General features: G+C 37.7%; 1 protein-coding gene, 1 long non-coding RNA gene and 1 other non-coding gene across 4 annotated transcripts; 2 read left to right on the top strand and 1 right to left on the bottom strand.

The window, feature by feature from the left end:
• Positions 1–1,168: 1,168 nt before the first annotated feature.
• LOC137973976 (uncharacterized) lies at positions 1,169–8,350 on the bottom strand. 2 transcript variants are annotated; one of them, XM_068820885.1, is made up of 10 exons: positions 8,264–8,350; positions 8,152–8,186; positions 7,805–7,879; positions 6,830–6,921; positions 6,588–6,735; positions 5,948–6,079; positions 4,951–5,012; positions 4,093–4,192; positions 2,365–3,733; positions 1,169–1,496 (listed from the first exon to the last, which is right to left on the bottom strand). In XM_068820885.1, exons 1-8 carry the CDS (start codon positions 8,328–8,330, stop codon positions 4,144–4,146), a joined length of 660 nt encoding a protein of 219 aa, XP_068676986.1. In that variant the 5' UTR covers positions 8,331–8,350; the 3' UTR covers positions 1,169–1,496; positions 2,365–3,733; positions 4,093–4,143. The 2 variants fall into 2 exon arrangements, with proteins under 2 accessions (XP_068676986.1, XP_068676987.1); XM_068820886.1 differs by having other exon boundaries at positions 2,432–3,733.
• Positions 3,446–8,463, top strand: LOC137973977 (uncharacterized). Its single transcript, XR_011117354.1, has 2 exons — positions 3,446–3,583; positions 8,385–8,463. It is a non-coding gene; the product is annotated as an uncharacterized lncRNA (long non-coding RNA).
• On the top strand, positions 7,325–7,406 carry Trnas-uga (transfer RNA serine (anticodon UGA)). The gene has a single exon. It is a non-coding gene; the product is annotated as a tRNA-Ser (tRNA).
• Positions 8,464–12,957: the final 4,494 nt, after the last annotated feature.

Raw genomic sequence — 12,957 nt, 5'->3', positions numbered from 1 at the left:
AGCCTAAATATTACAAGACCTGTGAGTAAAACCACACCAAAAAGTTAGCTCACTATAATAAGGTAAAACAGATATCATTTTCATAATGGTTATGCTTTAGAATGTAGCTGTGTCACCGAACACCCAAGGTCAATAATTTTGCTATTATCCCAACAGTAAACACTTAATGACTGGTCCCAAGGGAAACAGTTCATTTTGTTTCCCTAAAAATTTCCCATGTTCCCCTGAGGCGCAGACGAGGGAAACAAAATGAACTGTTTCCTGAGAGACCAGTCATTAAGTGATTTGTTATATAGCACAAATAGGAAAACGTGCAATGGGAACAGCAACGGTGGTCGTCGGTCAACATTTGCAGGCAACAGTGCACTGTTACCCTCTGACGTCATAGATTTTACACTGTTGCCTGCTCAGAGACTTTTGAACGGCAAAAGTGTTATTGTTAGATGTCATGTGACCTTGAAATAACCAATGAGAGCATGCACTGCTGGGGGCAAAAACAGTTATATAACAAAAATAATTATTATTCAACATAGTTGTAACATAGCGGCACCAAATTAACACCTATTGTATATTACATTTCGCATACGCCTATATAAGTAGGTTAGCACATTATGCAAAAGCAGAGAGCACACAACCAGGCGGTGTGTGTGAATAACCAGAATAAAACTCCATCGACATCCGACTACAATAGTTCACACTTTTGCTGGAAAAACAAGATCAGCAACACAAATCAAATGTTGAATTGAGAGAAGAAAATGTCATGCTTCACAAAAAAGGACAAAGTTATAGAGACAACACAGTTCTCAAGAAAAATATTGGACTGACATAAAAATTAATACCATGCACATGTAACCCTGTGAAAAAGCACCCCAAATGCCTAAATTTCCAATATAGGTTTTAGTCAGAACAAACTTTTCCTTATCACAGACTAAGTTCTTATGGTCGTTAATTTTCTTTCTAGTGCAAATAATATTGACCAAAACAAATAGTGTATTGTAATAATCAACTGATGTATGTTTAGTATTTTTTCCTTTCATTTTCCTGAATTTGTTCTCCACATATATATATCTGTTTGGGTCAAGTTAGCAGAAAATTGGGGAATCCACTCAAAAGAGACACTTGTAATACCACTGGCAGTACTAATCCTAACATTACTCAACAACAATGACAATATTATTTGTGTTCCTTTAATATATGTTTTACAACTAAAGGAGACACTGCATTTAGCTCTCTTGTGCACCATACAATTTCACAAGTCACTAGTCAACCACTAAACAAAAGGAGGAAAGAACTTATATGATCCAGACAAAATGGGAAATTTTGGTGGTGAACATTCTCCAGACCTGTTTGAAAATATCTTCCATGCCACAATGTATTTACAATAATGAAAAGGGTTTTCCGTGAACCAAGAAAGCTAATCTGCAGAGAGTAAAAGTAGGTTGCTGTACTACTGCACAACTTCAGTTTCTTCATAAATCAGGTATGGCTACCATTTCCTACAAACAAAAACAATGATAAAACCATTACACAGGAAGTGAATAGTGACAGTGTAAGCACAAGGGGAAAGATAATACCTTACATTATGAAATTTTGAACCACGGATACTGTGTTTTAAGCTTTCTGATTGGTTCACTCACTCTCAGTTAACAGCTCTTATACAGTATGACATAATATGGAAACTGATTGCGTCAAGTGTTACCACGCTGGAAACTGATTGGCTTTAAATTTGTCCAAGTGTTAAGAATCAAATAAAAAAATTTAATAAAACAATAATCTATTCCAGGATATGATTGAGTGGTTGATCTCATATCAACATGCACTCATGGAATTATAATAATATTATTGTTCAATATTGTCTTGCGCTATAGGAATTATATGCTTATTAGTATAATTACTGAAAGTTCTCTGCGCTGATTGGTTGTCATTGAGATGATTATTATTACGTGATAATCACCTAAGCGGTTTTTCAAAATAGCCACAAGCTGTTTTGTTGAGGTGACAGACGAATAAATTAATTGTTTTAAAGAAAATGTGTATTATTCAAATAATCAACTATGTAATAGGCGATTTGCATGATGGCATTATTTACTAAGAAATTGAGTTGATTCTATTGTCACAGTCAGGCAAATTTAAATTATTCTTTCCGATATTCCCTCAGACTCTATGAATGTTGGTGAATAAAAACCTCAACTTCATCTCGGTTTTTATTAACCGATATTCACATTGCCTTCGGCGAATAATAGTTGTTAATAATTATTATTTGGTGTTCATACTAATTTTTAGTGTTAAAGAATTTTCAGTCAGGGGTACGCATCTGACTAAAGCTGTAAGGCTTATTATTATTATTATTATAATATAATGTACCTGAAGTGTTTGCATGATTCCAAAGCTTTACTGCACATGTGTTTTTGTAGCCGTTTTGCAAACTTACATTTATAAATGTGAAAAAGTTGACCAATATGGTTACTCTGTTACAGTAATGTACTTTTCTGGGCTGTCCCACAACTGATCAGGACAATATTGCCAAACACTGAGTGGAAGACGCTTTGATGCAGATTTCCTGGAATGGTTTCTGCAAAAATATTTGCGAGGAACAGCGACAAAACCCTCGCACAGATCGATGGCATTTAAAAGTCAAGGTTACGTGACGTGGAAATTGTAAATCCCAGGTGTTAAGTAAATTCAACTTTGTGGCTGAAGTTCACTCACAGTTCATCTGCAGCAAGAAACCCAGTGGACGATTTTATACGATCAAAGTTGTATGACCGCGTTACAGTCCTCAATAACGTACAACGGCCAGCCAAACTTATTTTCAAAAGCAAAAACCTTTCGTCCATCAAGACCAAGTTGCTCCTGTAGTTCCCGAGAACAAAGAAGAATTTCGTTGCCAGTTCGCTGGTTTCTGTAAGATCTTTAAATAATCTGGGGGCAGACCAACACCCCATGACAAGAAAATTCACAGTAGCCAAAACCAACAAAATGATACAAGAGGACGCATTGGTACTTAACATGCAGACTTGCGAAGTAATCAATCGTGTGTCCTCGACCGTTGATTTGGAATCGCTGAGTGTTCTCTCCGACCTTGAAAAAAAAATTCCTCTGGCACCCAGGGTATGAGTCGTCTAACTTTCCACAAAATTTGACAAATGCTATCTAGAGTGTTATTCTTCACTTCGATCGATCACTGTCTCGATCACTTCGAATCTTTAGAGTTTGCGCAGGCGCAGTTACACGAAAAAAGCCTTTTTACGTCATTATTCTCTAGCCAATCAGCGGTTTTTGCGCTCTGTCTTGTAGAGTTAGTCCTTCCAAATGATGTGTCTGTCTGGTCTGTTCTGTCAAATAGAAAGCATCCTAACCTAGGGTACCAGCCTGCTGTCTCTCCATCCCCAACCTATCTGTATATGTATAATCCTTATGGACATATCAATATACATGTAACCAAGTCAAGAGAAAAACAGTGTACAACAAAATTTCCACATGGTGGAAAATCTAGCTTCAAATTCCACTCAAAGCAGTGCTCCTGCAGGTTTGTGGGCTACGGCAATAACACACTCAGGAAACCTGAAGCAGTCAATCTTTGGTAAATCACTTTATTTTTCATTGTCAGATGTTTAAACCCATAGGTCTCAGGTACTTCAATATATTGCATTCATTGATCTCCTCACTGATTCATTCATTATTGGTTTATTTGGCAACCAAATCGGATAAAACATTCCCCCACCAAAACAGACTGCAAATGAGATAAACCAAAAAAATGATGAGTGAATTCACTTAAAGCAAAAAGTTTATTAATCGACAAACAAAATACAGAGTAATATTAAAATAATGTGCACTGAGGTTTAAATTAAGAAGAAAGAGTTACATAAAAAACAATTCCCCAAGGCCAACAGTTAAACATCACTGTCAAACGATAATAGGAAGATGCTGAAAACAGCGGCCAGTTGTTGCTTAATGTTAATGACTCAATAGTAACAAAGAGAGTTTAGCCATTATCATCACTATTGTATAAAGAATTCCTTCACGTTCTATTGTTGCACCGCTGTAAACAAACTATCATGATGTGTATATGATAAAATTAACATCTTTTACCTCATCTGCGGTAATTGTGACAAATGAATGACATTATGGATTGTAGCTTTGCTATGAAACATCAGAGTCACTTGATGAGCTATAGTCCAACCCTAAGATACTATAAATGAAGGAATTAGAAAAATTAATTTACACTTCTATGAGTATATACATGCATCAATACTACTTTTGTTGTTTCATTTCCTCACAAACAATAATTCACACCAGGGTGATCAATTTGCATGGCATGGTCCCAGAAGCAGCCAGTCAAAGTAGATTTTGCGCTTGAAGATCTACACATTTTCAAAATACCTATAAAAATCTCAAGATATGAGCCAAAAGTTTTGCAAACAACAAGTGCAACATTCAGAAAAGTAACAAAGGGTGGCAACTTGGATAGAAAGAATTTGATTTAACCTACAGGTAAAGTGGCAGTTTTGAATAATTCTCTCCTTCCTGCATATAAGTAGGCAACAGAAACAACCTTGCAAAATGGTAATTGTAATACTAAAATTTCTATGTTTATTGTGTATTTTCTATTATGATGCCATGAACTTATCACTGGCAACATTGCTAGAAAAGGCATGGCACTCTATGAGTCAATCTGAGTAAAATTTTTAGTACCTATTAGCTCATAGATCATATAGCCTGCGAACACAGACATAGAAACGTCTGCGTTCACGGGCTAATTAGCTCACTAACTTCTCAACTTTAAGCTACATGTACTGTAGCATCTACATTTAAATTTATAATCTCGTGTATCCTAAAATATATGAGTGGAAGACTAAAAGACTGTAATTTATTGTCAATAGCCATTCTGAAGATGAAATGAGACCCAGTTTCTTTTAAAAGAGCATCTTTTTTGAAACTGCGGTTTACCTTTTGTGTTGGACATCTACAATGTCCTGTTTTTCAGGTAATTCAGTGCTTTCAGAATTATCCTATAATGAACAAGAAAACCAAAATATAAATAATTTATTGTTCCATACCTAACTAACAATAAAATTGAATGATTATTTATTTAATTGAGTGTATCATGATTGTACAACAGTTTCCAGAATTCACTCTTGGTTATTGACTGCAATGATCTCTAGCTTAGGAAAATTATCATAGTTTGACATCCACAGTACTAATAATCATATGACTTTCAAACATTCTTCATCGTAACTAGACCCTTCTCCAAAAAGCAGCGGCTGAAAATTCAAATACCGCTAAGTTAAAATCAAAAACTGATGTATAGAAAGAGCACCTTACCTGTTTCGGCATATCAGGTGTAATATCAGCTGAGAAAATGTAAGTTGAAAAATGAAAATTTACAAATGTTCGCATGATTGCGGGTATGACGTACATGTCTATCCCCAGTCATACAAACAAACGCCACTCTGTAAATTTGTCAAATTTCAATTTACATTTTCTCAGTTGATATAACACCTAATACACTAAAAATTTTAAGAGTTACTAAAGTAAGGTGCTCTTTCTATTTCTGGTATCAGTTTTTCATTCAGTTCATGATTTTAACACATTCAAATCTGTTGCTGCCATTTTGGAGAAGGATCTATTCTCCCTCTATGGAAAAAAGAATGACTTGTGCTTAATGACCAGTTCCCAGATGGCTACAAATTGCATGGTCATAGGTTCAAATCCTTTTTTTTTTCAGTTTCCTTCACAACTGCTTAAGTAGTTTGTTAATTTTGATGATTCTTTGCTTGGGACATCACCTCATATCCTCAGTTACAAGATATAACTTTCACACATTCTTTCAAGAAGAAACTGCTGCTTGGGCAGATATCTCACAATGAAGAGAGCAGACTCGCTGCTAAATTCTTGCTACAGCATTTGATCAAACTGATAAATAAAAAATTATGTTAACTAGCACCTTATTTCTTTTTGAGGTCACAGCCAAGTCTCTTGCTCTGATCCTCTGAGTGAGCTCAATGGATTGTTCATCTGCCTTATCACCTCTAGTTGATGTTGTTGCATCATTTTTTACTCTGTCATCAAGTTGGTGCTAAACAAAGCAAAGGTTTAACTTCATACAAAAAAAATTATTTGTTGGGTGATTGACAACTAAAGGTAACACTAAACAGCCACACCCATTATAGATGTTCGGCGTAATTAATCTGTTGGTCTACAGTACTTTGACGAACTTTGGTTTTTTATAATTGTACACCAAATCCCTTACAACACATACCCATTGTAAAGAACAGTGAATGATAAAGAAGGTTGTATTTACAGTTTGACCTAACTCCATGTAGTACTGCCCTTTCCTCATCTCACATGCAGAAAATGCACTAATTGTTGGTTTTCACGCTCATGATCAACAGCCATGTTTTTCGATGAAAAAAAAAAAAAAAATCGTTTGCATAATAGTAGAGTTCAATTCCCAGAGGATTGGGTGGGGACACAAATATGGCCGCCATTTCTTTGTTTAGAGGCACAAACATGGCAGCTGTGACGTCATGTGAAAACAGAGAATAGCATACACCATCGTGAAAATAAAAAAAATCAATTTAAACCTCTTTGTCTAAAATTGGGGTGCAAATCTTTTTAAAGGTTGCTTCATTTGCAGGGCTTGCCATTGCTTTCCTCTTGCTTATGTATCCTCGTGGTTGCCATGGAACCCCTGTTGTGCTTGGATCCAACTTGTAGACTTTGTTGACAAACCTATTAAGAGGAATTAGTAAAAACAAAAATTATTCTTGAAAGATCAGCTGCATCTTCAGCTGTGCCTTCTTTTGGGAGGGTGAATTATTTTTACCTTTTATATTCCTTCTCAAGCTCTTCCACCTTTGTTTCAAACTCTTTTATTTTTGTGTCAGGATAACGATGCTGTCTAGCTCCAGAGATTTGCTGTATATACATGTACAGGACAAAGAAACAAATGTGAAAGACGTTTTCTCCAGTTTCACTGGCAAGCATGATATTGGCATTTAAATTTTGCATAACTAGCTAAGAAACAAACAATGAATAACTTACAATATACAGTATGTAGGCTGGTTGACCCTTGTAACGTTAAGAAGACTATCTCCCTAAAATACCACTAAAGATGCAACCCTCTTCTCCTCCCTGCAACCCTGGGGCTTAATTAACAATGAGTCTGCAAATTTTAGCAACATGAGAGAAGTAATGGAGAGGAGAAGACGTGCATCATGTACATTATTGTTATCTCAGGGTACAAGCTTCAATGTTGAAGTGCGCAGACCGCTCAACTCCCATACCACAGTAGTCGTGGTATGGGACTACCGTTAATACTGTAGTTGTGGCCGAGAAGTTAAGGCGATGGACTTGAAATCCATTGGGGTCTCCCCGCGCAGGTTCGTGTCCTGCCGACTATGATGGAGGGCGCAGGGATGGCGCAGTGGTGAGAGCATTCGTCTCCCACCAATGTGGCCCCGGTTCGATTCCCAGACTCAGCATCATATGTGGGTTGAGTTTGTTGGTTCTCTACTCTGCACCGAGAGGTCTCCTCCGGGTACTCCGGTTTCCCCTCTCCTCAAAAACCAACATTTGACTTGATTTGTGTTAATTGTTAATTTCAGTTTACAGTGTCCCCAATTAGACTTGCTCCAGCGCAAGATCAACTAGACATTCAAAATAATAAAGTCTCTTTCCTTTTACTAACTGTTACCCTTGAGCTCATCAAGGAACCAAAAGGTACTTCAAGATTACGAAAAAACAAATACAAAAAGAATGGCATTATACTATAGCTAAAAAAAAAACAAATTTAACTTACGTCTAAACAATAATCAATCTCTCTCTTAATGCCAGGAATCCACTTTTTTACCTCAGAGGCAGTATTCAGTGAACGCTTAAAAAGAAGAGAAAAAATATAGTTAAACAGAAAAATAAGGCATTTAATATTTATTACCAGTTGTTAACATCAATTTAAATTTGCCCAATGATTTGCCGGTCTGTGACGTCGGTTGCTTACTTCACTTTTCTTAAAAAATACGACAAAATATCCAGATGCAGAACTCTCACGACGTCCTGTGAAAAAACTTGATGACACCCCTGTATTCCTAACCACGTCATTTCACGACTTTTCCTCTTGGCTTTTGTCTCAAATTCATTGCTACTTACGAGATTGGGTCTCTTCGGATTTTTTTCCAATTCATCTGCGAGAAAAATTAAACAATAAAAAAATGCTCTTCTGAACAAATGTTTTTTAGGGAAGGCGAATTTAAAGTCCAACCTTTTTGTTGTTTTTCCAGCCATAATCTGTTTAGTCCGATAAGTTTCTTCTCACAGTTTCTCGCCATTTTCTTTATCCATATATTACGTTATGTAAGGACATCTGTATTTTCTCTGTTGAGGTAACCCGCAGTCCAGTGGGAACAAATCTGTTGCCTGGCTCCTCAGTCATTCTTTCTTTCACGGCCTTACTGAGCCATGGTGAGTGTTAGCATAATGTCTTATCGAAATCCTTTTTCATCTCATAACAGTACGGGTAAAACGCAAATCTAATATGCCCTGATTAAACCAATGCCTTTGCTCCGTAACTGTGCTGTGTGATTTTTCGATTTTATGCCTTACTGAGATCCAGTGGAGCACTTGTTTCTGGTGATGCTCTCGTTCCAAGAATGTATTTTTGTGGGCATTTTTTCCAATAAATTTGTCCAGAGTTTATCTTCTTCCTTTTTTTTCAGTATTTTGTATTCAACATGACTTGGGAAACGATTATAAATGAAAACAAGTGAAATATTAAGTTGTTATCTATATCCGATCATAATACAGTTCTCAGTATAAAAGTCCGTGAACATGTCTTGGAAAGCAATTTATAACACAGTAACAAACTATCGTGTAACATAATTGGGAAGTGTTTATAGTATTCTGAAAAGGCGGTAACGGCTGAATACATTGCCATTGGAACCATTAGTGTATTCAGCAGTTTAAGGCCCACATTCGCCCGAAAGTCATTGCACACCGTCGCCGAATTTTGTGGAACACGAAATTATTCCTATAGCTAACATTTTGTTTCCCTCATGATCGCACATTTGGACAAACTGTCATTTGAAAACAAAAACAAATGACCACAATGACTCTTGGGTGATTGTGGGCCTTTAGGCTCACTAACTACAACAGTGATGTAAGAAGAAGAAGACAATAGCAGTTGTTTGTAGCCATATACTGTGAAATCGCTCCAGGTTTACAGATACGTTTTCCAGTTCCATAGAACTGCATACAAACACAGTCTGTAAACTTTTAAGAGCTCAACTGCTGAATATCCTGCCACTTGCATGTATTTGCATAGGAATGACCCCTATTGCATTATGACTTGTTTTTCAAAGAACACCGCCGAATGCTAACGAAGATGGCATGGGATTCAGCAGCTACGCTTCATCATTGTTTTAAGAAGTGGCCTTGTAGCAATACAGACTTCGTTATCTTCTTGGTTGCACCCCCTAATCAGGGCTCCAAATTGCGACCAGTACAGTTGCCAATTTGACAAAAACTTCTACCTTGGCGACTAAAAATGCTCCTTTAGTCGCCAACTTGGCAAGTTCATTTCTGAAAAAAGTGAATAAATAATCAATAAGTGATTCAGGTTAGGAACATTTCAACGTGATGCCATTATTAGCGGTGTTACTTCTGTGTAAATCGCGGGCACAGCATTTTGCAGAAAGACCGCTGGTATTGAAAGAACATACTTGACAAGTATCTGCCATCTCGATTGCTTTTGGGGGGCTTAACCAACAACATGACACCTAGCATCAATTTCAGCAGTTTTAATTGCTTTCACATTATTATTATTATTATTTGCTTGCACAATTAGCACGTCGTAAGGTTGTCTTGCAGTGAGTGGTAATTGAAAGTTTTGAATTTGCTTATTGGCGACTTACCTTTCTCAGTCGGCGACTGAAGTTTTTTTTTTTTTATTATTTCAAGCCCTGCTAATCATTGAGGTACGAGTCATCTCACTTTACCAGTACACGTGCCTCTAGCTTTCTTTTGTTATTGATTGTGACAGCCGTTGGAGCTGTTTTGGGGGGAGGGGGAGGGAGGGAGGGGGATTGTAGAATGAGTGGGTGGGAATTCCTCATTGTGGTAAGTTTAGTGGCCATGTTTTAAACCAACCAAAATGTTTGCAAAATAATTCCTTAAGTCATATCCAATGTCTCTTTGTCTAAGGATGCCAACATGGCTGCCAAGATTTCATTGAAATCAAAGGATTCCTTTGTACCTTTTATAATGTGACAACTTCAAATGTACTTGAGAAGTGATTAATTTTGCTTGTGTATGTGACTGGCATCATATTATTTTTCTTAAATAGTGCAATGTTGCTTTGATGGCTGGATAGACAAGCAAAAACACGAATTTATACTGTATTAACCTTAACCTGTGGTGTGAAAAGAATTTAACATGTCTTTAAAAAAAAGGGTTTTTGTTCACTCTACCAATTGCATATGTTGATATTTAGCATCAAAAGAAGGTTAAACCAGTACAGAGTGCCTTAACTCTTAACTTTAGCATTGTGCATGAACTTGAATCTGTATTAACTGCCTTTTTGGATGACTGAATGCCTGACTTCTCAAATTTACCTGCTAATTTGGGTTGGTAACTTGTTTCTTTTCAGACAAAAGGAACATCCAGTTTTGGTAAGCGCCATAACAAAACACACACTATTTGTGTGCGTTGTGGGCGATCATCTTACCACATCCAGAAGAAGCGATGTGCAAGATGTGGATACCCAGCTGCTAAGACGCGTAAATGTAAGTTGTTTATTTTGCTTTGCGACTTTGTTTCAATTTGAATTCATCCCATGGCATGGTGCAAATTGACCCAGAAGATGCTTTGCTCTTAACCCATTGACTCGTAGGAGTCAAGACTTACCGGTAATAGATTTTACTCTGTTTGATGCTAAAATCATCTGACATTAGACAGATGATGTCCCCTTTAAACAAATTTAACCCCCCCCCCCCCCCCACGCTCCCACGCCAGCATTTGCACAATAATATACTTAGCCTAATCCAATAATCAATAATAATTATTATCATGTGATGTGGGACAGTCCAATTTAAAACAAAGTCTTCTATTTATAGTCAACTGGAGCGTCAAGGCAAATCGCAGAAAGACCACTGGAACCGGCCGTATGCGCCACTTGAAGTTGGTTTATCGCCGCTTTAACAATGGATTTAGAGAAGGATCCCAAGCAAAATCTCTAAAAAGGAAAAAGGCTGCTGCCCAACCAGCAAGTGCCTAAGCTTATCACTGATGTTCATGGGTGCAAAATGTACATGAAATAAAATTACTTCTTGTAAACAAAGAATTCATTGTGTAGTGTATTCATCTATCACAAACCACACAAGCTGAACACAAGAATAAATTTCACTATCTTTTAAAAAGGCATTCCTTCATTTCCCTTGTTTGATAAAAGGCTGAATCAATATTCAGCCATGGCTACGAGGCTTTATGGTCAAATTTTCAGCTCAGTTTTGTTTTCATTGCCTCACAAGTCTGAAAGGGAGATTTCTAAGCAAAACGATATTCAAATTTTCGTAGCCATTTGTGAATATTGATGTATCAAACGTGGCATATTAAATAAAGGTTACTTTCCTTTGTTTGGTCACACCTTTCCATCCCAGGAGATCCAGGTGAATTCAGTCAAAACAAGGGTCTCCTCCAGGCAGTGCTTGGTAAATAGTCAAATAAAAATTTTTTGTTTTTATCAACGGAGTTGATAATGTAAATTGGCCACCGTACAGAGATTCTAAAAGCTGACGTTTCGAGCGTTAGCCCTTCGTCAGAGCGATTCGCTCTGACGAAGGGCTAACGCTCGAAACGTCAGCTTTTAGAATCTCTGTACGGTGGCCAATTTACATTATCAACTCCGTTGATAAAAACAAAAAATTTTTGTATACTACTTCCCCACCGACGCAGCACCACAGTTTCTTTAGAAACTACTCCTTCATTCAAATAGTCAAATGTTACCTACTATTGTTATAGCTCATACGTTCCGCGCACCTCGAGATACTCGGGTTTCCTATGGTTGATGATTACTACTACAGGGATATTCTTCTTCTTACTGAGGCAGCCTTCCCCCTCATAAGAAGATTCTTGTGAGTGTACATTATAAGAAATAAGAAGTGCAGGTGTAAACATGAAATAAATGTGCAAGCGTAAAATCAAACAATGTCAATGCAAGTGAGAATTATTTATTACAGAACATTTGGTTAGTGTCTATCGCAAAGGTAGACCCTCAACCGGCTCTTGAAAGTTTCTGGACTTGGGCTAGCACAACAGAATCTGGTAGTTTATTCTTATCGCCAATCGTCCTCGAAGAAAAAAGACGTTTGATGGTGTCTAGTACGAGAAAAGGGGACTTCATGGTGTCTGGAAGATCAAGTGAACAAAGGTTCCTGTGTGCCCAGGTCCACCACACCCTTATGAATCTTGTAAAACATAAACAGCCGCTGCACCATTCTTCTCTCCTGAAGTGACACACATCCACGTTGCTGTAACATGTCACTGACACTCTAACAATCAACTGAAATGTCAATTCCTTGTAAAAACCAGCATCTTCTTTTGGTATGGTACGTATCCGTTCAGAGGGCCCGCAGAACATTTTCGCATACGCTGACGGAATATTTGAGCAGGAGAGAAAAAGCAGTACCTCCAGACGTGGCGCTGGAACGTCGTACCAAACGAGTCATCCCGGGATTTCGGCCCGTGCGATCGCTTTTGGACGCAGTTGGCCCATTGCTGCTTTCTGCCTCCCGGTACGGCAATGAGGGAGAGATATGTCGGCCCCACAGTGACAAATCCCACGCCTACTCAGAGCTCCATCACACCGCCCTTGTCATTACAAGACCCCGGTTGTCATTTCGTCGATTTTTTTATAAGTGTCGGGCCACCCAGTCCTACCAGCAAAGTACAGCATCGATTGAA

This window comes from Montipora foliosa, chromosome 10 (assembly GCF_036669935.1).
Source record: "Montipora foliosa isolate CH-2021 chromosome 10, ASM3666993v2, whole genome shotgun sequence".
In the NCBI taxonomy this organism is placed as follows: Eukaryota; Metazoa; Cnidaria; class Anthozoa; order Scleractinia; family Acroporidae; genus Montipora; species Montipora foliosa.
Note: the sequence above shows the minus strand (reverse complement) of the source record. Positions and strands in the feature narration are given on the sequence as shown.

Excerpts from the sequence above, each read along its gene's own strand:
- LOC137973976 (XM_068820885.1), bottom strand. The coding sequence starts at position 8,330 with ATGGCGAGAAACTGTGAGAAGAAACTTATCGGACTAAACAGATTATGG. Across the intron at positions 8,187-8,263 it reads GCTGGAAAAACAACAAAAAG|ATGAATTGGAAAAAAATCCG; the intron begins GTTGGACTTTAA and ends TTTTTCTCGCAG. Across the intron at positions 6,736-6,829 it reads CTTGAGAAGGAATATAAAAG|GTTTGTCAACAAAGTCTACA; the intron begins GTAAAAATAATT and ends TCCTCTTAATAG.